The sequence below is a fragment of the Bos indicus x Bos taurus genome, chromosome X, assembly GCF_003369695.1.
Source record: "Bos indicus x Bos taurus breed Angus x Brahman F1 hybrid chromosome X, Bos_hybrid_MaternalHap_v2.0, whole genome shotgun sequence".
Taxonomy (NCBI): Eukaryota; Metazoa; Chordata; class Mammalia; order Artiodactyla; family Bovidae; genus Bos; species Bos indicus x Bos taurus.
The window spans coordinates 93,669,099-93,695,480 of NC_040105.1; the positions used below are offsets into that span (position 1 = coordinate 93,669,099).

General features: G+C 38.4%; 1 protein-coding gene across 5 annotated transcripts in view; it reads right to left on the reverse strand.

Moving 5' to 3' along the window:
• Nucleotides 1–26,382, reverse strand: part of SYTL4 (synaptotagmin like 4) — a 66,928-nt gene that overhangs the window by 33,516 nt on the left and 7,030 nt on the right. For 3 of the 5 annotated variants that reach the window (XM_027535277.1, XM_027535279.1, XM_027535280.1), the window contains exons 2-5: nt 1,988–2,159; nt 1,531–1,746; nt 1,285–1,394; nt 945–1,047 (exon numbers count right to left, since the gene is read on the reverse strand). In XM_027535277.1, the coding sequence (XP_027391078.1) occupies nt 945–1,047; nt 1,285–1,394; nt 1,531–1,746; nt 1,988–2,097 (539 nt within the window). In that variant the 5' untranslated portion in view covers nt 2,098–2,159. Of the gene's footprint in view, nt 1–944; nt 1,395–1,530; nt 1,747–1,987; nt 2,160–6,103; nt 6,202–26,382 lie in introns of all 5 variants that reach the window. The other 2 variants (XM_027535278.1, XM_027535276.1) reach the window with 2 other exon arrangements.

Here is a 26,382-nt window from a genome sequence, read left to right on the forward strand (position 1 = left end):
TGCTTCAACATGGATGAACCTTGAAAACATTATGTTAAGTGAGACAAAACAGTCACAAAGGACCACATATTTTATGATTCTATTTAAATACAATGTCCAACACAGAAATTAAAAGTAGATCAGAGACTGTTTAGGGATGGGGAATGATATGGAGGTGGGTGGGGGGCAGTGATAGCTAAAGGGTACAAGGGTTTGTTTTTAAGGTAATAAAAAGTTATAAAATCAATTGAGGTGGTGGTTGCACAATTCTGTAAAATCTACGTCATTGTACACTAGTAATGGGTGAATTACATGGTCTGAATTATAGCTTGATAAGGCTGTTACCAGAAAGATACTACACAAAAATGACTAACTGCTCGGTGGTTTTCATAATATTTTTTCTTAAGTTTAGAGGGATATTAATGATTAATATCCTTTACAGTAAAGAAACATTCATCTGAAGATTAGTGATTCCTGCATTTTATTTCAGTGTTTATTCTGTTAAATTCAAGTATAATGAACCAAAGCTTTTAATTTAATATATTATGATCCAATATTATAAAAGTTTTTTTGATTTATCCATCCACCCATCCCTTTATCTATACATATGCAAAAAACATATCTGAAATAACTTCATATAATATGAATACTGGGGTAGTAAGGTTTTGGGTGATTTGTTGTTTTCTTTATTGTTTTCTATACTGGTTAAATGTTTAATAATGAGTTTGTGTTATTTGTATTTTGTCTTCAAATTGTTCTTATTAAAAAAAAAGTAAATATACCAAAATGTTAATGTTTATATGTAGGTTACAGGATTAGGAATTTTTTTTCTTCCTTGTTTACTCTTTTCTGTACTTTCCAAATTTTCCAACAATGAATATCTATTATTTTATAAATAGAAGTTAAAAAATAAAACAATTAGAGGCATGTATAGTCTTTTCTTTAAATGATTGCTTGGTTCTTACCTGGGCTCCTTCTGTTGCTCCTGAATGATCTTTCTTCCTGGCCAGATATCACCCAATTGTGACTGATGAAGGAGAGACTGTTCCACTGTCTCTCTTTTATTCACTTCAAGACAAACAAAAGCATGGCATATGGGTGATGATGGGGGGGATGTGGGGGAAGGGGAACACAGCATGCTTACAGAAAGGATGGCAACATAGTCTTTATGTTGCCCACAAATGGGTTGAGCCCACGGAATGAAGGAAGACACACCACCTGTAAGAATACACTTAGATTCCACACCAGAGGGTCTATGACTGAAGTCAAGCACCTCAAGGAACCATATCCCAACAGGTCTGGTACCTGCAGGTTTGCGGCGCAGGGACATCCTGATTATCTCACTGCCGGTGTGGTAAGCAAAGCGATTCACTTTCTGGTCATAAAACCAGTCTCCAGTTGCTTTCTTCAGCTCTCTGGGAAGGAATAAAAGAAAACAAGAAATGGATTTTTTAAAAATGGCCCTTGACATTCAACTAATAAAGGACAAAGGGAGAAATGCTAACCACAACTGGGGCCCTCTTTCTTCTCTCAACTCTAAGTAACACTCACATTTCCTTGGCGCACACCTTGCACCTCCAGGTACCATTGCTTTCCTGAACGCGGCAGTCCCGACACACCAGATGATTACAACTCCAACAAGTGTTGGTCTTGGGAGTCAAACGGCCCAGGGTCTCCTGGCACCGGGCGCAGGTCCGATTGCTATAGCGCTGGCTGCCCCTTTTGGCCCCTTTCCTTTTTATCTCCAGTAAATCATTCTTCAGTCGCCTGCCAATACCCAAAAGAGAAGCACAAGTGATTTGGAGGCTGCATGGGCTGGATAGAGATGGGTTGAGAGGTGGAGACAGTGACTATTTAGTTCTGTGAAAGCAACAGAGCCCAACCTGACCCAGTGAGGAGTTGTAAACCTCATACACAAGTTCCTCTGAAAGTTAGATAAGAAGTATAAGGAAAAGTCCAGTTATCATTGGTTAAAGGCCTGGGAACATGATTTTTCTGGGACTCTTACCTAATCCTTTTCTCATCTGCTTTTCGGAGTTCCTCATCTCTTTGTAGAACACTGAGGATCAAATCCCTTTCCACCTCAGACAGAAAAGAGAGATCAAGTATCTCCGACATGACTTGTCCTAGTTTTTCCTTCTACTCTTCTTTCTTCAAATCTACCAGGCCACCAGATTTGCCTGAAATAAGATAAAAACTAATTTTGCACAGATAACTATTTCCCCCTTGAGCAGGCTCAACAGACAACACAGCCCATGTGACCAACGCGCCATTCCCACTTCCAGGCAACTCCTACCCTGAAAATGAAGAGACTAAGTTTTCAAGAAGAAAAATTTATTCATGACTCTGGCAAACAGTTGGGTCTTTCAACATAAGCATCTTAGTCTGGAAAGAGGACACAACAGCTGAGTCAAATTCTCCTTCTACCAAGTGGATCCTCAATTATCTAATTTTCAATACTTTTAATGTTCTCAAGTCACAAATCTATTAAGTCAAATAATCAGATAGCTGATCTCTGTAGTGGAGAAAAGCACACAGGGACCTCTGCCAGTTGAAGCCTATTTCCTTCCAAACCTTTCCTGACCAGAGTCCTGGATTCAGTCAGCTTTCTGCTACACTTCAAAATGCCCATCACCTACTCTATCTCCCAAAGTTCTTATTGCTAACACTACCTCAAGAATATCTTCACCTATTTCACCCACATTTGTTGAGAACCCACTCTGACAGGCGTTGTGCAAAGTGCTACAGATACAAAGATGAGTGAGGCACAGTTCCTGTGCTGAAGAAGATCACAAAGGAGAAAGGTACACACAAACACAGTACAGTGTACTAAGCACTCTTGCTAAGTCGCTTCAGTCATGTCCGACTCTGTGCGACCCCATAGATGGCAGCCCACCAGGCTCCCCACCCCTGGGATCCTCCAGGTAAGAACACTGGAGTGGGTTGCCATTTCTTTCTCCAATGCATGAAAGTGAAAAGTCAAAGTGAAGTCGCTCAGTCGTGTCTGACTCTTAGAGGGATAATAAATTGTTGTGGGAACTTAGAGAAGGGAGTAATTTGTTCTATCTTGCCTAGAGAGGGAAGAGACAGAACTACATACATGTGGAAGGTTTTATAGAATAGGTGGATTTTGCCTTATAGAACAGAGTATATGTTTGTTCGTTGCGGAGAATGGTAGGAAATATAGCTGGAAACCTGATTATGTAATTCTCAAATACTCTTAAAAACTAAGAATTTGTAAATTGATGACACAGCGAATAAAAATCCATCAAACACCTTTGTTGCTGCTTTGTTTTTGATATTGGGAAGTCACATACTCAAATTTGTTTTACAAAGATCACTCTAGCTATAGTATGAAAGGCTGGTTCAAAAGACAAATTGAAGTACTATAACACATCGTTGTTCAGTTGCTCAATCAAGTCTGACTCTTTGCGACCCCATGGACTGCAGCATGCCAGACTTCCCTATCCTTCACCAACTTCAGGAGTTTGCTCTAACTCATGTCCATCGAGTCAGTGATTCCATCCAAACATCTCTTCCTCTGTCATCCCCTTCTCCTGCCTTCAATCTTTCCCAGCATCAGGGTCTTTTACAATGAGTCAGTTCTTTGCATCAGGTGGCCAAATTATTCAAGCTTCAGATTCAATAACACATTATAAAATGTGCATACTCCAAAAGCAAGCAATACCACATCTAAGAATCTAGCTAATAGAAATATTCACATAAATGTGTATGCAAGGTGTATGTACAAGAAGGTTATTGTAGTATTATTTGTAAGAGCAAAAACAAGTTCTTTAACAAAGAAATCATTAAACAAAATAATATTTCCATATGATGGCATACTACGCATCCATTTTTAAAATGTGGTAGATCTGTATGAAAATAGATCTTGAGTGAAAAATAAGAGTCATTTTAGGACTATACTTGAATGATCTGTTTGCTAAAGTATCTATCTATACATTTGTATATGCAAAGAAAAAAGTTTAGAACAAAACCCATTATCATTGGTTCCTCCTGAGAAGCAGAACTGAGGGGGGCAACTTTTACTTTTTATTTTATACAGCTCTGATTTTTTTTACACATAAGTTTTACTTTTAAATTTCAAGAAAGAAAACATTCAAAGAAGACAGATTACTGGACAAAAAGACAACCTAAGTTTATTTAACTATGCTTTTAACCAACTGGGCAAAGTCACTGTATCTCTGTCATCCTCTGGTTTTTCAACTACAAAATGAACAACTTCTCAAAGGTGTCAAGAAAATTGAATAATGTGCGCTAAAAATGCCATCAGTGTTTTGAACACACATTTGGAATACATGTACTCACTGAATCTGCTGCAGGGTAGACCTAAACCAGAACAGGAAGACAAGAGAACACAAATAGGTTTGAGAGGTAGAATTGACAAAATGGAGTGACTGACTGAATGGAAAGAATGAAGGTGAAGGCAAAGATGCCTAGTGGGCATGTCAAAGTTAAACACCTGGCTAGTAAGAGTTGTAACAGTGACAGGGGCTGTAAGAGAAGAAACAGGTATAGAAGTAAGGCAAGAAGTTTTGTTGTAGTCAATACTGAGAGTCAAAAATGAGGATCATACTTACCTTCTCTGTTCTCCCTTGAAATTACATAAGTGCTTTCACTTTTTAAAACTAATTACCAACAAGACAATAATAGAGAGTACAAACAAAGTAATGGCAACCCACTCCAGGATTCTTTCCTGGAGAATCCCACAGACAGAGGAGCCTGGTGGGCTACACTCCATGGGGTCGCAAAGAGTCAGACACGACTGAGCACACAGAGCACAAACAACATACCAAAGCTACACAGGTTCTGGAAATATCAACACTTTCTTGATTTCATTATTTCTTGGTCTTTATTGAACTATAAAATGCTAAGCCTCTTTTATAGGCCCTTTCTTAGGAAGTCTTGAGGAAATATTCTTAATTTTCACCCTCAAGGAGAATATATACTCTCCATGAGAAGAAGGACTTTTTCAACATCATTCTATGTATCTGGCCCAGCACCTAACACTGTATTTGGCACAAAGTGCTGTTTATGCCACCACCACTGTTGATCAGCATCACTGTCATCATCAACGCCAATAGTTCCATTCATTGAGAATTTATTACACACCAGGCAACAAGTACTTGACATACATTAATTTAATGCTTACAACAACCCCAAGAATGAGGTACTATTATTATCCACATTTTATAGATGAGGACTCAGGAGAGGTTAGGTTAGCTGGCCCAAGAATAAACAGAGGGTAATTCAAGGTTGCTAGGATTCAAGCCCAGGCAATTGCATTCAAGAGCTAGTGCTCCACTGGCTCTATCCAGGCAGGCCCATGGCCAAAACAATTATAAAATATTGAACACAGCAATCAAAAGCACTGTGGAAATGAATTCCCATATGTGTGATTATGGTTGAAGAACTGGCCCAAAAAATCAGCGGCTCCTGGATAAACTAGGTATCACCAATTGACTGGCAATTAAAGACCAAGGATGGCACAGACACACTGGAAATGAAAGCAAAACCAAATTTATTAGAAAACTGATATTTATGGAGAGGCAGCAGAGTTCTGTGATGAGACAAGCACACTGGCACAATAATGAGACCAACTAGTAGTAAAAGCCAAGGAAGTAAGAGTGTCATTGAGGAATCAAAGATAGCATGACAACAAAATGGAACTGCTAATACTGTACATCTTCCCTTTATTTTTCACTCATGGAGTTGACCAACCAGGACTGACTCTCTGAAATCTTAAATTCAAGAATCCCTATTTTTCAATTACAGCTTAATCCCACTATACCTATCTACAACCTTACCAAGACCATAGTCTCTTGAGCCTTCCCTCTACTTTCTCTTGGTCTACTTGCCTCCCATTGATCTATCTTCCTTCCCTATCCATCCTGGACTCCAGATAGTGCTACATTTGAACCACTCTCACCAATATCTTCCATATCCATGCACCTTCATCCCACTGCAGCAACTGTCCATCAAAATCCCAAACCTGTACCAAGGCTATATAGTCTGCCTTGTCTGCTCCTATACCCAGGCCCTAAATAATTGCTGGTCTACAACCTCAGCTGTACCCTCGCTGTCATCTATAAGTCTTTTTACTTGCCTTTAGTTCGGTTGGTGGCTTCCTTGGTGGCTCAGATGGTAAAGAATCTGTCTGCAATGCAGGAGACCCAGGTTCGATCTCTAAGTCAGGAAGATCCCCTGGAGAAGGAAACGACAACCAATCCAGTATTCCTGCATTGACAGGTAGGTTCTTTACCACTGAGCCACTTAGGAAACCCCCCACTCTAGTATTCTTGACTGGGAAATCTTATGGACAGAGGAGCCTGGTAGACTTTTAGAATCCATCAGCATGACAAAGGTAATAAAAAGTAATTAAACTAATTATTAACAAGATAATAGAGCATATAAACATCACAGCAAAGCTACACAGGTTCTGGAAGTATCAACATTTTCTTGACTTCACTATTTCTTGGTCTTTACTGAATTATAAGATGCTAAGCCTCTTTCACAGGCCCTTTCTTAGGTAGTCTTGAGGAAATACTCTTAATTCTCATCCCCAAGGAGAATATATAAGCCATGACCTCCATCAGCTTCTTGCCTCCTCTGCCCTATCACTTGCCAATCTGACTACTTTCAGTAAAGCTACATTCCATCCTCAACCTCACCTTAGATGATAGGTTGCTATTTTCAATGTTAACCCTGTTACTAGCCAGCTCACTTGAGATGTGATCTTGTAGAGTCAGTAATGGGGAAATAGAATAAGGAAAAAAAAAGTTAAAGGCAAGAAGAAAAACCATAGAAAAATGAAATAAATAGAAAACTAAACATAAGATGGTTAAAAAAAAAAAAAAAGCTCCAATATATCAACTAACATTTTTAAATGTATAAGTAAAATTCATACTTTAAGATACAGAGGTTAACAGACTACATCAGAGAAGGCAATGGCACCCCACTCCAGTACTCTTGCCTGGAAAATCCCATGGATGGAGGAGCCTGGTGGGTTGCAGTCCATGGGGTCGCTAAGAGCCGGACATGACTGAATGACTTCCCTTTCACTTTTCACTTTCATGCATTGGAGAAGGAAATGGCAACCCACTCCAGTGTTCTTGCCTGGAGAATCCCAGGGACAGGGAGCCTGATGGGCTGCTGTCTATGGGGTCGCACAGAGTCGGACACAACTGAAGTGACTTAGCAGCAGCAGCAGCAGCAACAGACTACATAAAATTTAAAAATCCAGGTATGTGCCATTTCACAAGGGACACATCTAAAACATAAAGATCACGAAAGACTGAAAGTAAAAAGATGGAAAAAAGATATACCAGGTAAATGAAAACCAAAATAAAGCTGAGACAGTTATATTAATAGCTAAAAAATAAAATTTAAAAATAATAAAATCATTATAAAAGATAAGACTACTACATAGAGTTAAAAAAATCAAGTATGTTTTATTAACATGCACTCAGAAAATCCCTCCAAATATATAACAGAAGATTATGTACAACTAGAGAAAGAAACTGAAAAATTACCATCAAAATGAGAGATCATATAAAATAAGCCAAAAGGATACAACACAGGGAATATAGCCAATATTTTATAATAACTATAAAAGAAGTCTGGGCTTCCCTGGTGGCTCAGATGATAAAGATTCTGCCTGCAATACAGGAGACTTGAGTTCAATCCTTTGGTCAGGAAGATCCCCTTGAGAAGGGAATGGCTACCCACTCCAGTATTCTTCCCTAGAGAATTCCATGGACAGGGGAGCCTGGCGGGCTACAGTCTGTGGGACTGCAAAGAGTCGGACATGACTAAGTGACTAACTCTATCACTGTCACTTCTAAATGGAGTCTAACCTTTAATAACTGTAATCACTATATTGTATACCTTACATATAACTATATGTAACATATAATAACGGAGAAGGCAATGGCACCCTACTCCAGTACTTCTGCCTGGAAAATCCCGTGGATGGAGGAGCCTGGTGGCCTGCAGTCCATGGGGTCACTAGAGTCGGACACGACTGAGCGACTTCACTTTCACTTTTCACTTTCATGCATTGGAGAGGAAATGGCAACCCACTCCAGTGTTCTTGCCTGGAGAATCCCAGGGACGGGGAAGCCTGGTGGGCTGCCGTCTCTGGGGTTACACAGAGTCGGACACGACTGAAGAGACTTAGCAGTAACATATAATAAAGTATATTAACTATTATTATTGTTGTTTAGTCACTGAGATGTGTCCAACTCTGTGCAACCCCCTGGACTGCAGCATGCCAGGCTTCTCTCTCCTCCACTATCTCCCGGAGTTTGTTCAAATTCATGTCCATTGAGTCGATGATGCTATCTAACCATCTAACCCTCTGTCGTCCCCTTCTCCTTTTGTCTTCAGTCTTTCCCAGCATCAGGATCTTTTCCAATGAGTTGGCTCTTTGCGTCAGGTAGCCAAAGTACTGAAGCTTCAGCTTCAGCATCAGTCCTTCCAATGAATATTTAGGGTTCATTTCCTTTAACATTAACTATACTTCAATTTAAAAAGAAAATATGATGCAATCTATGTAAATTAGCACTATACTGATAGGTGTAGTCAAGATATAAAATAGAATTTTTTTTAAAAAAAGAGGGGAAATAACATACTTCTTTCAATTATTAATAGTATAAGCAGATAAAAAATTACTAAATATAAGACAAGTTGAACAAAATAGGTCTAATTTAATGAACATATGTAGAATTCTATATCCAGTTGGAACATTTACTGCCCGCCCCACCAAATGATCATGTACTAAGTTATAATGCAAGTCTCAGTAGATTTCAAAGAAACCCATTCTCATACAGACCATGGTCTCTGACCTCAAGAAAATTAAATATGAAGTCAACAACAAAAATAATCTTTAATCCTGATACTTTTTGGAAATTTAAAGATACTTCTTAATAATTCATATGCCAAAGAAGAAATCATAATTTCATAACTGTACTAAACCTATCATTAACATCTTAAAGAAGAAACCTGCTCCCTGCCTCACCACCACCACCATGCCCATACCATAGGGCATGTTTCCTAGAAATTCATAAACGAAAACAAGGTATTTGCAAAGACTTAAGTGATATATTTTTATGGCAAATAGCATATTACATTTTGAAAAATAGAATTCAAAAAAATACTGAGGCACAAATAAGAAAGCCAGACAGATTTGCATCACAGAAAACCTGTGACCTTTCATTTTCTCCCAATTGACAAACACAGTACTAGGATTTAATGGAGAGACCAAAGCCCAAGAAAACTTTAGTCCTTCACTGAAATTCAATTACAGGTATACTGGCGGCTACAGTCCACAGAGCCAAAAAGAGTCAAACACAACTGAGCAACTATCACTATCCAGTCAAAAGTGTAAGGATTATCCACTGAAAAGAACCCCAGCTCAGATAACATGAGTGTCCAAACCCAAGCTCTGATGGACAGTTTGTTCCACGTTAGTTGTGGGGTGTCAAGACTCAGATGAAACATCTTATGGGTTTCCTGCCCACAAGAAGATATTTTAGGAAAGATGGTGCATTGAGTTATAAAGTTACAAATACTTATTACTCAAAATTCAGGAAAATATTGTAATGCAAATACCTACAAATCAAGTTGCTGCTATTGTTTAGTCATTAACTCATGTCTGACTTTTTTGCAACCCCATGGACTGTAGCCTGCCAGGCTCCTCGGTCCATGGGATTTTCCAGGCAAGAATACTGGAGTGGATTGCCATTTCTTTCTCTGGGGGATCTTCCAAATTCAGGGATTGAACCCATGTCTCCTTCACTGGCAGGCAGATTCTTTACCACTGAGCTACCAGGAAGCAAGAGGGAATTGAAAAATCTACCATCAAAATGGGAAGTTAACTACAATATTGTAAAGTAATTAGCCTCCAATTAAAATAAATAAATTAGTTTTTTAAAATCAGAGGTTAATATACCTCTCTCAATTACTGATAGCACAGCAGATAAAAACTTAGTGTGTGTAAACAACTTAAACAACACAATAATCTTGGTATAATGAACATATGTAGAATTATTTATCTAAAGAGATATATCTATTTTATACCCTATTCCTGTAGATTAAGAGAACATTAACACCAACACTAACAGAGCTAGTTTTCAAGAAGGGGTGGGGGAGCTCTCTTAATTGTCTTAAATTCTGCTGCTGCTGCTGATGCTGCTAAGTCACTTCAGTGGTGTCTGACTCTGTGCGACCCCATAGATGGCAGCCCACCAGCCTCCCCTGTCCCTGGGATTCTCCAGGCAAGAACATTGGAGTGGGTTGCCATTTCCTTCTCCAATGCATGAAAGCGAAAAGTGAAAGTGAAGTCGCACAGTTGTGTCTGACTTTTCATGATCCCATGGACTGCAGCCTACCAGGCTCCTCCATCCATGGGATTTTCCAGGCAAGAGTACTGGAGTGAGGTGCCATTGCCTTCTCCACTTAAATTCTGAAGACCAGCTAAATAGAGCAAAGATTTTTATCAGTTATATGATCTTGGGCAATGACCAAAATATTAAAAAAAAAAGACCATCAAAGACATAGAATTCCTTGTAAGAACAGTGCTTGATTTAAAATCTTTGTGGCATTCCCAAAACAGAAACTAATGTGAATTAGAAAAATATCAAATAATGTCCGTGTAGTGGCCAGCAAATAAAACAGATTTTTTTGTGTTTAATTTGTTGGGCACATCGGTACCCCTCCCTCTCTCAAACATGCAATGCACATGGCACATGTAAATGGGAAGATGGTAATACTTATGCTCAAACTAGAAACTTCTACCAGATGTGGCCTTCTTGAAGGTAGGTACTGTATCTGGACTTAGTACCCCCAAGAGCTTACTTGGCACAGTGTCTGATACACAATATGAGATCAATAAACTTTGCTGAATGTCTTCACCCAGAAATCTATTTGTATTTATATGTTTAAATTTAAACTCACAGAAACTGAAGAGTGGCACTAGAGCTGAGAGCAAAGTGTTTTTATATTCCTGAGGCAGTCTGGTATCAGGCCAAAAACATAGCCTTTGGACCCCAACTGCCTGAGTATGAATCCCAACTTCATTAATGACTATCTGTGTGACCTTGGGCAAGCTACCAAACCTCTCAGTGCTTCAATTTCTTCATTGGTCAAAGGAAGAAAACTGTGCATGTGTGCTAAGTTGCTTCAGTCATTTCTGACTCTGTGTGAATCTATGGACTATAGCCCTCCAGACTCCTCTGTCCATGGGATTCTCTAGGCAAGAATATTGGAGTGGGTTGCCATGCCCTCCTCCAGGGGGTCTTCCCAACCCAGGGATCGAATTCATGTCTCTTATGTCTCCTGCACTGGCAGGGGCGTTCTTTACCACTAGCACCACATGGTAAACTCCCAAATTCTTCACTGGTAAAAGGAAGAAAACGGTACCTACTGTCTTGGGTTTACTATAAAGATTCATGAGTTTTTAAAATATGCAGCAGTGTTCTTGCCTGGAGAATCCCAGGGACAGGGGAGCCTGGTGGGCTGCCATCTATGGGGTTGCACAGAGTCGGACACGACTGAAGCAACTTAGCAGCAGCAGCAGCAAAGTAATGTGAACAGAGAGAGTGCTAAACTCTAAGGTTTAGCTATTTTTATTTTTGTCAGTTTTTATATGTGTATTTGTTCTTTAAGGTGTAACTGGGTCTTACAAAGTGACATTGATTTTCTATTAAAGAATACAGATGAATTGTGAGTTAAACTGCATTTAAGTTTAAAGTTTCAGGCCTTTTATTCAGTGAGAAACTATGCTGACAACTTTAGAGATGACAGAGAATTCCAGAAAAACTGACCCACGCTTAACGGTAAAAAGACTGAACCAGTATTAAATTATTCCTCTAAACCTATGGGTAGTAATTATGTGATGGTTTTGCATATAAATCCTATTCCATCATCAGTCATGTCCCACTTAAGTGATAGGACAAAAGCATTTTGCTGTTTGGGCCAAGGGCAATGGACAATTTTGGTAAAGTTTATAGCTCACTGAAAATGAAAAAGTGAACCAGTGTCTTTCAAAGGACATTAGTTTAACCAAGAAACCCTTAATGAAACTGCTATCATTAAGCAAATGATAGTATGTTTTAGACAGAAACTGATGAGTGATATGGAGAGACTTGCATTGCTGCATGTCATTCTGTATACTTTTGAACAGATATTTAAAACTGATCTAGCTATGTCAAGAAACATGATGATGTATGCATTTTTTGAAAAATTAGAACTGAAATGGAGCTACAAATTACAATTGCTCATGAAAATTGGGGATTATAAAATGTCAGTGGCCTTCTATTTCTGGCCAAGAATGGATTTTTACCCTGCCTGGACCCCCTCCACCTCCCCAAATGAATAAAATATATAAAACAATGGTAATTTTGAAGACACTGAGTATCAGGAAATGGAGGACTGTTATCCCTGGGAGACAGGAAGCAAACAGGGTGAGCCCTCTGACTTTCCAGGCTCATTGTCTTGAGAGAGTTTCCAGGCCATAGTGCAGGGAGGACAAATACAGGCAGGACCCGGTGAACTCCCTGAGTTGTGGTGACAGAGAGTCTGGCTGGAGTTCATAGGACAGAGTACCTGAGAGAGTCACAGAGAGAGAAGTGCAGAGGGTCTACAGAGGGTCTCCCTCACATATTCAGCAAAGGACGGGTAAACAATGTGGCATGTCTGTGAGGAAATTACACTAGGCCAGAGAAAGAACCCTAGCTGAAAGGATTCAAAAGAACAGTGCCTGTCACTCAAACATGACCAGAAATAGTGCCTGTTCCACCAAACTGGAAAACCACATGATTCACAGGGTACTGGGCAGAGTACTCAGAAGGATCTTGCCTATATAATGGGAAATAATTAGTCCTAGATTGTGCACTGCCTAACAAATCTAAACAGAAGAGCCTGAAAGGATTAATCTATTTCAAGTAACTCAAGTGCATCCAAGAACAGAGCTCAAGCATATTTGTACTAATATAAAAATATCAGCACCCAACAAGGTAAAATTTATATCTAGTATCCAATAAAAAATAAATAGGCATGCAAAAAAGCAAGAAAATACAGTTCATGATGAGAGGAAAAATTAATCAAAAGCTGACCAAGAATGGACACAAATGTTAGAATTAGCAAAGTCATTAAGAGAGTTATTGTAACTGTATTCCATATTTTAAAAAGCTAAATAAAGACATGAAAGGTGTTTTTAAAAAGACTCAAATCAAACCTAGAGATAAAAAACAATGTCTTCATGTTGATGTATGGCAAAACCCACCTCAATATTGTAAAGTAATTAGCCTCCAATTAAAATAAATTAATTTAAAAAAAAAACAATGTCTGAGATGAAAAATACACAGAATTGGATTAATAGCAGATTACACATTGTAATAGAAAAGATTATTGAAGTTGACAGCAATAGCAACTATTCAAATGAAACAGAAAAAACACAGAAAAAAACAGAGCATTGAGCAGTGGAACAACTTTCAGCTGCCTAATATGCATGTCATTGGAGTCACCAAAGGAAATGGGGGCACTGAAAAAATATTTGAGAAAATACTGGTCCAAGTTTTTTCTAAATTTGATGAACAGTATAAATTCACAGATCCAAGAAGCTCAATGAATTTCACAAGCAGCAGAAAGAAAACTGCACCATATGGGACAGCATAGTCAAATTTTTTAAAACTAGAGATAATGAGAAATTCTTAAAAGCAGCCAGCAGGTGGGAGGCAGGAGAGAAACAACATACCATACTCAGAAGAATAAACATAATGATGAAAGTAAATTTACCACTGGAAACAATGCAAACGAGAAGACAGTGGAACATCTCTAAAATACTGAAAGGAAAATATCTGCCAACCTAGAATTCTAAACCCAGTGAAATGTCATTCAGAAACAGGTGAAATAAAGACTTTTTTTAAATGTAAAAATTGAAAGAATTAATCACAATCAGATCTGCAACTATAAAAAATGTTAAAGAAAGTCCTTCAGGCAGAAGAAAAATAACACCAGATAGAAATAATAGAAATATGGATCTATAAAAAGTAATGAAGAACACATGCTATAGTAAATATGTGGGTATGTGTGTGTCTTAGTCACTCAGTCATGTCTGACTCTTTGCGATCCCATGGACTATAGCCCACCAGGCTTCTCTGCCCATGGAATTTTCCAGGCGAGAATACTGGAGTGGGTTGCCATTTCCTACTCCAAAATATGCAGGTAAAAAATATTATTTTCTTATTTAAGTTTCCTTTAAAATATAATTGACTCCTTAAAGCAAAACAATTTATAAAACATATTGTGAAGTTCAAGACATATACAGAACCAAATTAAAAGAGTTACACAATCTGTTTTCAAGACTTATAAATCTACAGTAATCAAGGGAGTGTTTTAGTAGAATACAGGTAGACACTGGAAGAGAACAGAGCCTAGAAATAAATCCTTATGTTTATAGTCCCTTAATTTCTGATAAAGATGTAAGGGAGGAGCTTCCTTGGTAATCCAGTGGTTAAGAATTTGCCTACCAATGCAGGGGACATGGGTTCAATCCCTAGTCCAGGAAGATCCCACATGCCGTGGAGCAACTAGGCCCATGTGCTACAACTACTGAGCCAAAGCACCACAACTATTAAAGCCCACCCGCCGAGAGCTTGCGCACCACAACAAGAGCAGCTACCACAATGAGAAGCCTGCACACAGCAACGAAGAGTAGCCTCACTCACCGCAACTAGAGAAAGCCTGCATGCAATGATGAAGACCCAGCACAGTCAAAAATTATTTTTTTTAAAAGATGCATGGGAATTCAGTGGAGAAGTGAGTCTTTCCAACAAATGGTGCTGAGAAAACTGGGTAGACATATGCAAAAAATGCAGAGATTTCTTAGATATAATAGCAAAAACATGATCCAGAACTTGCTAAAACATAAACTAAAAACTCTGCTCTTTGAAAAATGCTAATAAGAAAATTTTTTAAAAACTATATATACGGGAAGAAAATATTTCTAAACAGTATATCTGATAATGACTTGTATCCAGAACATGTAAGGTACTCTCAAAACTACACTCTACAATGTGGTATCACCTCATACCAGTCAGAACAGCCATAATCATTAAAAAACCTATAAACAATAAATGCTGGAGAGGCTGTGGAGAAAAAGGTACCCTCTTGCACTGTTGTGATATAACCACTACGGAGAACAGTATGGAGGTTCCTTAAAAAATGAAAATTAACATCACCATATGACCCAGCAATCCCACTACTGGGAATACATCCTGAGAAAACCATAATTCAAAAAGAAACATGTGCCCCAGTGTTCATGGAAGCACTATTTACAATAGCCAGGACATGAAAGCAGCCTAGATGTCCAACAACAGATGAATGGATAAAGAGAAGTGGTATGTATATACAATAGAATATTACTCAGCTATGAAAAGGAATGAAATTTGTCATTTGTAGTGATATGGATGAACTTATCATCTGCCATATAGAGTGAAGTTAGTCAGAAAGGGTAAAGCAAATATCATATATTAATACATATATATGGAATCTAGAAAATAGTACTGATGAACCTATTTGCAGGGCAGGAATAGAGATGCAGATGTAGAGAACAGACATGGTGTGGGGTAAGGAGAGGGTGGGACAAATTGAGAGAGTAGCACTGACATATATATATACTGCTGCTGCTGCTGCGAAGTCACTTCAGTCGTGTCCAACTCTGTGTGACCCCATAGATGGCAGCCCACCAGACTCCCTCATCCCTGGGATTCTCCAGGCAAGAACACTGGAGTGGGTTGCCATTTCCTTCTCCAGTGCATGAAAGTGAAAAGTGAAAGTGAAGTCGCTCAGTCGTGTCCGACTCTTAGCAACCCCATGGACTGCAGCCTACCAGGCTCCTCTGTCCATGGGATTTTCCAGGCAAGAGTACTGGAGTGGGGTGCCATTGCCTACCCTGTGTAAAATAGATGGCTAGTGTGAGGCTTCTGTATAGCACAGGGAGCTTAGCTCAGTGCTCTGTGAGGACCTAGAGGGATGGGAGGCTCCAGTGGGAGGCTATATATGTATACTTATAGCTGATTCATGCTGTTGTACAGCAGAAACTAACACAACATTGTAAAGCAATTATGCTCCAATTTAAAAAAAAAAAAGTACTTCTTGCTAATCACCCCCACCAAAAAAAAGAAACACAGGATTGGGACACAAGAGCCAAGAAAAATCAATGCTTTATGTGTGTTGATGTTTATCTTTACTTAAATAAAGATTTTTGAGACAAAAAAACTCTAAACTTTTTAAACGAACCAAAAATTTAGGCAAATGTATCACCAAAGACATATAAATAGCAAATAAGCATCTGAAAAGATGTTCAACATCATTAATTCTTAGTGAGATGCAAACTAAAATCACAACGAAATACCACTACTCACTTATTAGAATGACTAAAACTAAAAACTTAACAAATGTTGGCCAAGATTTGAAGCAACTGGAACTCTCACACACTGCAGTGGGAATGTATTAATAAAATGATACAACCATGCTGGAAAACATTTTAGTAGTTTCTCAAAAAGTTAAACATGTATCTCCCATATGGCCCAGACTTTCCACATCTAGGTATTAACCCAAGAAAAGCAAGAGCATATGTCCATGCAAAGACTTGCATGTGAATGATAATAACAGCATTATTCATAATAGCCAAAAACTGGAAACAACCCAAATGCCCATGAAAAGGTGAATGGATTTTTCTTACTTGAGGTATATCCATATAATGGAACATTGCTCAACAACAGAACAGACTGACCTACTGACAGCAATATGGACGAATATCGAACTAATTATGTTGACTGAAAAAAATCAGACAAAAAAGAACACACAGTAGTACATTATTTCATTTACATAAAACTGGTAGAAAATGAAAAATAATGTATAGTGACAGAAAACAGATCAGTGGTTGTGAGAAAACAGGGATATAATACAGAGATGAACAGGAAGGAAGGATTGGTGTGGTTTGTTTAGTCACTAAGCGGTATCCAACTCTTATGACCCCATGAACTGTAGCCCACCAGGTTCCTCCAAGGAAGGATTACAAAATAGCAAAAGCAAAACTTCTGAAGGTAATAGATATGATTACTTTCTTGATTTTGGTAATTGTTTCATGGATATACAGAGATGTCAAATTCTGTTAAACTGTATACTTTAAATATGCACAGCTTATTGTATGTAAATGATGACTTAAAAACGTACTTTTTAAAGTTTTAAGGTTAAATGTAACTAAACATTTTGTAACCAGCAGCTTTATACTCTCAAAATACCTCTAAGGCAGTAGGAGACTTTAAATACATTCAAACAGTAAAATATTTTTTTATCAAAGGGGCTTTTATAAAGAATACAGAGTAGATTTGAAATTTTTTCTATTATTATTTAATTATTACCTAAGAGATGTATTTCATTTTCTAACCCTTCCAAATGAAGATATTCCATGAGTATTGAACCGTATGTTAAAAAGACGAAAAGACAGCATGCTGAGAGCTAAGAAGATGGAACAACAACAAAACGTCTGTATAACTACTTCCTGAAATTAATATTTATACTGTTATTTAGTAAGTGCATCCAACAATGCACTTTATTTTGTATTTTTTTTATTTTATTTTTTACTTTACAATATTGTATTGGTTTTGCCATATATCAACATGAATCCGCCACAGATATACACGTGTTCCCCATCCTGAACCCTCCTCCCTCCCCCCTCCCCATACCATCCCTCTGAGTCGTCCCAGTGCACCAGCCCCAAGCAACCAGTATCCTTCATCGAACCTGGACTGGTGACTCGTTTCATATATGATATTATTCATGTTTCAATGCCATTCTCCCAAATCATCTCACCCTCTCCCTCTCGTTTTGTGAGGTATCCTTTCTCAGCTACAACAGTCATTAAACTCAAGTATAAGGGCTTCCCTGGTGGCTCAGTGGTAAAGAATCTGCTTGCCAATGCAGGAGACACAGGTTTGACACCTGATCCCATGCTGTGCAGCAACTAAGCCCACAAGCTGCAGCTACTGAAGACTGGGCGACCTAGAGCCTGTGCTCTGCAACAAGAGAAGCTACCTCAATGAGAAGCCATGGATTGCAACAAACAGTAGCCCCATTTGATGCAACCAGAGAAAAAGCCTGTGTGGCAACAAACACCCAGCACAATGAAAAATAATTTTTTTAAAAAAATCAAGTATTAAGATAAACAACTTAGAATCAGACCCTCAGGTAGCCATATACCATAAACCAAAATTTTGTTCAAATGAAGCACCACAGTGTCACTGCTCTCAAAGTGAGAGAGCAACGGTTGTTACAGTATTAATAAATATTAAAATTAATCTTAAAGAGGGTTTATTTCATCTCATACCCTTCTTTATTTTTGTAAATGCCTTATAAAATATTGGGACAGTGAGAAATATATAGTTTGTAAATAAATTTATGTGTATTTTTTGTTGTTGTGTAGTTGCTAAGTCATGTCCAACTCTTGTGACCCCATGGACTGTAGCCCACCAGGCTCCTCTGTCCTTTGGATTTCCCAGGCAGGAATACTGGAGTGGGTTGCCATTTCTTTTTCCAGGGAATCTTCTCCACCCAGGGATTGAACTTGGGTCTCCTCCTTGGCAGGCAGATTCTTTACCACTGAGACACTGGGGAAGCCCTTGAGTATATTAGAGGTGATCAAAAATTTTGCTGGTAAGGGAGAGTGATCAAAAAGTTGGGAAACAATTTGCTTAGAGGAGGGTGAAGAGAAACAATTCTTACTAATTGCCATGTATTATCATGATTCTGCTTACATATAGTTATATGTTAATTAGGAAAGAATAAATCATTCTGATGACTGTAATGCAGTTGCCCAGATGCAAGAAGGGCAGCTTAATGAATGAAGATGCTGCTGCCACAAGGTACATTCCACAGTGGACTCTATTAGCTAATTGTGATGAAGGCAGTTACCGTATCTGAAGCAGACCAATCTATCACAGTCAGGATTAATACCTATTATGTGTGCAGGTTTCCAAAACATGAGTGAAGCATACCTAGCAAAATCCAGCCCACTTTGGAGGAAAAGAACTAATTATTTTAAAATCTAAAGGCAAAAGAGAGAGGATTTAAGAGCATGGAGAAATGAAACCAAAACATGTTATGTGGTGAGTCTGCCAAACTCACCCTTGCCCCCCAAAAATGTCTCCATGTAGAAAAGAAAGTTCCCAGGGATGCAGGCCTTCCCTAAATCCCCTTGTTTGGATCCAGCCATCTATACACAAAAGCACCAACTGAGAACATCCTCTTGGTTGGTAACAGCTGAGTGACATGCAACATTGCTTATAGTCAACAAAAGTTTTACATTAGGATACTGTGTTGGTTATTTTATCAATCGTCCCTTTCAATTTTAAGGTGATGTCTGTCCAAGAAAAGAAATCTAAATGTTTATTAAAATGTCTCTGTCTTCTATATCTAGTCAAGGTTGCTCAGACAAATTTAAGGTAGATTCAAACTGCAAAGGTGCTAAGTCTGGTTTCTCAGATCTTTCCAATTTTTATTGGATACAGACTCCCACTCTCATCCCCTGAAGTCCCTTCTGGCTCCTAGATTAAATGATGTAAATGTATCTGGCCCCAAAGATTATTCTGTGAGATCTCCCTCTCCTGTACTGGTAGTTATCTCTGAATGTCTGTGTAGCTTCAGGCCTTTGAAATTCTACTTCTTTCCCTGACGTGGAGCTCTGTATTCTGCACTGTTTACAGAACTGCTGACTATTTAGGAAGGCCAACTATGTGCTAAGTGCTGTGCTCACAAAACAATGCAGAGTATCTGCCCACAAAGAACACACAGTCTACCGAAGGAAATACTTAAGAGAGACAGTCATAAAAGAACATGGTAATCAAAGAAATATACACACAGGGTATTATGAGAATGCCAAGTTGGGGCATCTATTCCAGCTTGCAGAAAGGGAACTAGAATGAAACAGCAGTAGCACATGAAATGGTTGTAAATATCTACTAGATGGTTAACCAGGTAGAGGGCACAGCATTTACAAAAGCAAAAGCATAAGCATAGAGGCACAAAGCAATGTGGTACAGGCAAGAAGTGCACTGATATTGTATAGCAAATTGTAAGGAAGGATGTGGAAGAGGCAAATGGGGATCAAAGGAGGAGCTTGATATGCTATGCTCAGAGACATGGATAATTAGCCTTGGACAATGGAAATGACTGAAGACTTTTCAGGAAGGCAAGGACTCTTTGGATCACTCTGACAGTTTTGCAGAATATAGATTCGAGGAGGATCTAGTATAAATCCAGGGGAAGATGATGAGAGCCCAAAGTAGAGGGCAGTGATAGAAGAGATGGAAAGGGGCCATACTGAAGATTTAACACTGAGATAAAATCTGCCAGACCTGTGAATGTTCTATAACACAGAACAGCCTCTTCTACTAGGACTTGGAGTTCTCATTTGCTAGGTTTCTAATTAAGAGCAGTATGGCACAGAAAAGTGCCTACAAGGACTGGATCTAGAGCGTTCAAATCATAAGTTCACTACTTTTTAGCTGTGTGACCTTGGGCCAGTTATTCAACCTCCCTGAATCTGTTTCCCCATCTGCAAAAAGTGATTAATAATAAGAGCCACTTAAAGCTGTGAGGATTCAAGTATATTCACGAGTAAAGAGCACAACATAGTGCCTGGTCTAGAACAAGCATTCAATTGTGGTAGCTGTTTAATTTTATTATTATTAACCATATGCTTTAGAAAATATATGAGCAAATTGCAGTTTTGACATCTTACTATGAAATTTGAGAAATCAAATCAGCATTCTTGCCCAGATAGAAAGTCACCATACGTCTCTGCAGGGAAGTAGCTGACAAGCATAAATATTAAGCAAATGTTAGTAATTAGAAGTGATCAGTTTAAAAGATATTTATACACTGTCCCAGACTGCATTTAAAATGACTCATAAAGATACATAGTGAAGTGAGTGAAGTCGCTCAGTCGTGTCCGACTCTTTGCGACGCCATGGACTGTAGCATACCAGGCTCCTTCATCCATGGAATTTTCCAGGCAAGAGTTCTGGAGTGGGTTGCCATTTCCTTCTCCAGAAGATCTTCCCAACCCAGAGAATGAACCTGGGTCTCCCGCATTGCAGGCAGATGCTTTACCATCTGAGCCACCATAGAATATAAAGATATATAGAACAAGATAGCAGAAATTTAAAAACCAGTATCAAAAAGAAGAAAAGCAAGAGCGGAGACAAAACAGAGTAAAAATCAAGGCTTCAAAACAAAAGGGCAACTGAGGCTTCCCAGTGGTCAGCTAGGGTCTCCAGACCCCCAGAAGCCCACAAATGGAGCAAATCTACACAAATCTACAGTAATCTTGCCTGAAAAATTCCATGGACAGAGGAGTCTGGCGGGCTATAGTCCAAAGGGTCACAAAGAGTCAGACATGACTGAGCACACACGAAAAAGAATAGAAAGCTTTAAAACCCAGGTCATTTATATGCATAAAACACTTTTAAGTCTAGTGAGAGTCGATGTGTCATTTTTTCAATAAGCCTTATCACCATCACCGTGTGAAACTCCATTATCTTTCCTTAGTCAACCAGCTTTGATAAACCAGCATGCCCCTCAGGGAAGTCCTTCTTCTCATGCCTGGGTCACAGATGGTGGGGATTTCTAAACTGAACTCTAGCTAGCATCTAATTCTTTCTTGCAGGACACATCACCTAAAAATCACCCACACAGTCCCCTTAAATGAGGAATCATGATGGTTCATGACTAATCCAACCCATGTTCACACGTAGCTGTGATTTCCTGCATTTGGTTTCTTTTTTAATTTTAGGGATGCTGTGATCTAGCTATGGCCACAGAAACTTTAAACACAATGAAATAACCTGTAGTTGAACTTGAATTGAACTATATATGTGGCAGATAATTTTAAGGTGTTATTTAAGGCCTACAAGACATAAAATAAATGCTAATTTCCTTCAAATATAACTTTAATAAATGTATATATGAGTATATGTAAGTGGAAGAGTAGGTATAAATTGGAGAATATAAAATAAACATACAATATTAACGTACAGGCTCTCTTTGCCTCCTAAACTGCTTAATCATAATTACACATTACATCAAATCCCTAGAACAAGATTAGTACATGTATTATCAACATCTGGTCAATAGCTAGAAGCAATATCCTAGTATTTAAAAAATACTATAAAAACTACTAAAAATAGTTTTTATGTATAGTTCACTATGTATCTTTATGAGTCACTTTAAATGCAGTCTGGGACAGTGTATAAATATCTTTTAAACTGATCACTTCTAATTACTAACATTTGCTTAATATTTATGCTTATCAGCTACTTCCCTGCAGAGACGTATGGTGACTTTCTATCTGGGCAAGAATGCTGATTTGATTTCTCAAATTTCATAGTAAGATGTCAAAACTGCAATTTGCTCATATATTTTCTAAAGCATATGGTTATAGTAAAAAATACTATAAAAACTACTAAAAAAAAGTATAAAAAATTAAAACTGCTAAATATTCAAATTTCATGTGCATATATTTGTTTTATCTTCAATTGTGACACAGCATATAAAGTACCTTTAAAAGTTCCAAGGGGGGAAGATAAATTAATTTTCACTATTCAGTTAATGTAATTTACAATAAAGCAAGGCACTATGTCTAGATGGACTTTCCTAGCCCCAAATACATAAACATTTGACCTTGGTATTACTATTATTTCTAAACAGAACTACACAATCAGTAATCAGCATATCAATGAGGTGCCCTTTCACTTTATACAAATGAATAATCTCCCTCACTAGATAATTAACTATATGAGAGAGGGGGCTTTATTTTGTTCATCTCTGTGCCACTCAGTGCCAAGAGTGCTGTCTGGTACATAATATGCACACAATAAATGCTTGTTGAATGACTGAGCTGGCATTAAAAATACCATAGATCACATTTAGCCACACCCAAAAGTTTATCACCCAGGACTTCTCTACATTTGACATCATTAAGTCAACTACCCCACTGTAGCTACAGTCGCCTGTCCTTCTGGCCTGTTCATTCAATGACCTCTCCCAGCCCTACACCAGTTCTCAGACCTCATGGCGGGGAGGTAGTCCTCACAGACCTTTCACTTCCGCTCTGTCAGCTCCTTCCTGTCTTCACTTCTTTTCCTAGACAGTTTGGATTCTATTGTTTCAACTGCACTCTTGTCATCATCCTCAATAACCCATTTCATTGCAAGTATCTAATAAAAACGTAACCCTGGAGGAGCCAACTGTTGTGCTTTATGCTGCACTGGGACTACTGAGATCTGCTGGAGAAAAAAAAAAAAAATCACAATATGGTGGATTATGATCAATATGAATTCTTGGTTGCCAAGCTCACTTCAACACTGCCTGACACTCCAGCTATGCTTCTGTGGTCCTAGCTTGCTCTCCTGTTCATCACAGTATTTCAAACTTTCCACAAGCACCTCAATACTCCATCCCAAACTCTGCTCCACTTCAACCCCTTGCTCTAAGAGGATTACCTTTCCTCTGCCATCATAGAGAAATATAAACACCCTCAGACAAGCTCCTGCCACCAAATCTACAAACTTATTGTTATCTATATCTATTCACTTTTTTTTTTCCTTCGAAACTGTAATGTCCTTCCTCTTGTTTAAGGGTAATCTCTCCACTCCTTTCTGGGATCCTCTCCCATCTGGCATAAGGACTTTATTTGGTAAGGACTTTGCTCTATCAATTATCTCTTTCCATTAGCCTTTAAAGACATCTAAGTCCTCCTAAATTTAAAAAAAAGAAAAGAAAAAACTTCTCTGGATTTCAATTTTTCCCCTACTACCACCCTTTCTTTGCTCTTCAGAGGCAAATTTGTCTAAAGAATTGTTCATATCCACTGCCTCCACTTCCTCATATCCCCAAATATTTCCCAACCCATCAAAGTCTAGCATTCCACACCCCACTCCCCTGAAATTGCTCTAAGGTCACCAACAACCTCCTAAATCCAATGGATAGTAGTCAGTTTTTATTATCGTAGACATCTCTGAATCTTTATCAACATTGACTATTTTTTAATGAAGCCATTCCATCTTGAAAAACTTATCCTCCTGATATTCAAGTAGATGCACAAATATATATCCTAAGAATGTTCAGTGTTTAAACCAGCAAAAAAATTATACAATTTAAACATCAATACAAAACTGATTAAATAAACTATGGCACATACATATTATGGAATGCAATGTCACTGTTAAAAAGAAAGAGGTAAGGGACTTCCCTGATGGCCCAGTGGTTAAGATTCCATGCTTCTACTACAGAGGACAAGGGTTCCATCCCTGGTCAAGGAACTAAGAACCCACATGACACACAGTGCAGCCAAGAAAAGAGAGAGAGATAGTTTTACATACACTAACACTGAAAGCATGCCACAAATGTTAAGTAAAAAATACATTCCAGAACATATGTATGATAATTCCATTTGTATTTTGTAACATGTAACTACAGACAGGATGGATGAATAGATGAATGGAAGGAAGGAGGGAAATGTTTCATATGGGCAGGGAAAATGTCTGAAAGGGGATACAAATTTAATATTGTTACCTGTGGGAAATAGGATATGGAGAGGAGAATGGATTACTTATATGTTATCTTTTATTGGGTCAAGTAATAAAAATGTAGTCAGATCCCTAAGCACACCAACATTTCCTAAGCAGGTAAGAAAGAAGTTTAAAGCAGATCAAAAGGGAATGGCCAGAGAAACTGGGTAAAGTATATTTTAGTGTACCAGAGATAAGGTAGGAGAGAGAGAAAGGTAGCTAAAGGTTTTAAACATGGAAAGAAAGAGCTACTAAAACTAAGAAGAGGGAGGTGTACAATAAATAAAGAGCATGAATTCTTGAAGAAGGTCGAATGACCAATAGATGTAAAAGAGAAAAAAGTTTCACTCTTACTTACTGCTAATAAAGATTTTTTTATGTTTGCCTATCAATTAAGCAAAATTTTAAAGACAATATTCAATTTTAAAAGGGAAGATGTAAGAAGTACTCTCACACTTCGTTAGCAAATGCAAAACAGTTTTGATCTAATAAGGACCTACTGTATAGTATAGCATAGGGAACTCTACTCAATACTCTGTAATGACCTCAATGGGAAAAGAACCTTAAAAGAAGTAGATATGTGTATAACTGAGTCACTTTGCTGTACAATAGAAACTAACACAGTAATTTAACTCTACTCCAATAAAAATTAAAATAAATAAATTTAAATTTGATTTATAAAAAAACCAAACTTCATACAACTTATCACAATTGCAGTTAAATCATTGATTATAAAATATGTTCCTTTTTAAAACATATACTCCCTGGTTGAAATGAGTTCTACTCCCAAAAAAGGGCATCATCTACCTTTTTATACACTCCATCTCAAGCACCTAGTCTAGAAACTGGCACCCTGTTGACTCTCAGTAAATAAACCCACGCATGCATGCATGCTCAGTTGCTGCAGTCGTGTCTGACTCTTTGCGACCCTATGGACTATAGCCCACCAGGCTCCTCTGTCCATGGGATTCTCCAGGCAAGAATACTGTAGTGGGTTGCTGTGCCCTCCTCCAGAGGGTCTTTCTGACCCAGGGTTCAAACCCGAGTATCCTGCATCTCCTGCACTGCAGGCAGATTCTTTACCACTGAACCACCAGGGAAGCCCAAATAAACCTATATTTTCTGAAAAGTGACAAGCAATAGTTTAAAGACACTGATACTAAAGTTATTAGAAAAAATATTTATTTATTTATTTGGCTGTTCTGGGTCTTAGTTGTGGCATGTGGGATCCAGTTTCTTGATCAGGGATCGAACTTGGACCCCCTTGCATTGGGAATGAGGAGTCTTAGCCACTGGACCACCAGGGAAGTCCCACTAAAGCTATTCTTATGCCTGAGTTGACAGAGATACAAACAAGAAACAATGCAGAAGTCAAGGAAATTTTCCATCTCTTATGAATTGTTAAACATCAAGTTAAGTTTAGATAGACACAGATATGAAAGCCACAGTGGTCCGTCACTTCAACTATTCTGGCAGCACTGTCCAATTTCCTACTCTCCTATATTTCTGAAACAGCCACCCAGAAATGTCCCCCAAACTAGTCTCCACTTTGTTCCTATACCTGGGCTGATGAGGGCTTCTGGAGAGAATGGATACAGAGTTCTGTGACTTCAAGTTATCCAAGCCTCTCTGGGCTCACTATGATGTGGCAATCTGGAAGATTTGCTGGTAAGGGGCTCCTCTATTCATCCTTCTCAAATGCTGTTCCAACCCATTACCACTCTCATCAGTTGGGATCACCTCCAAAATC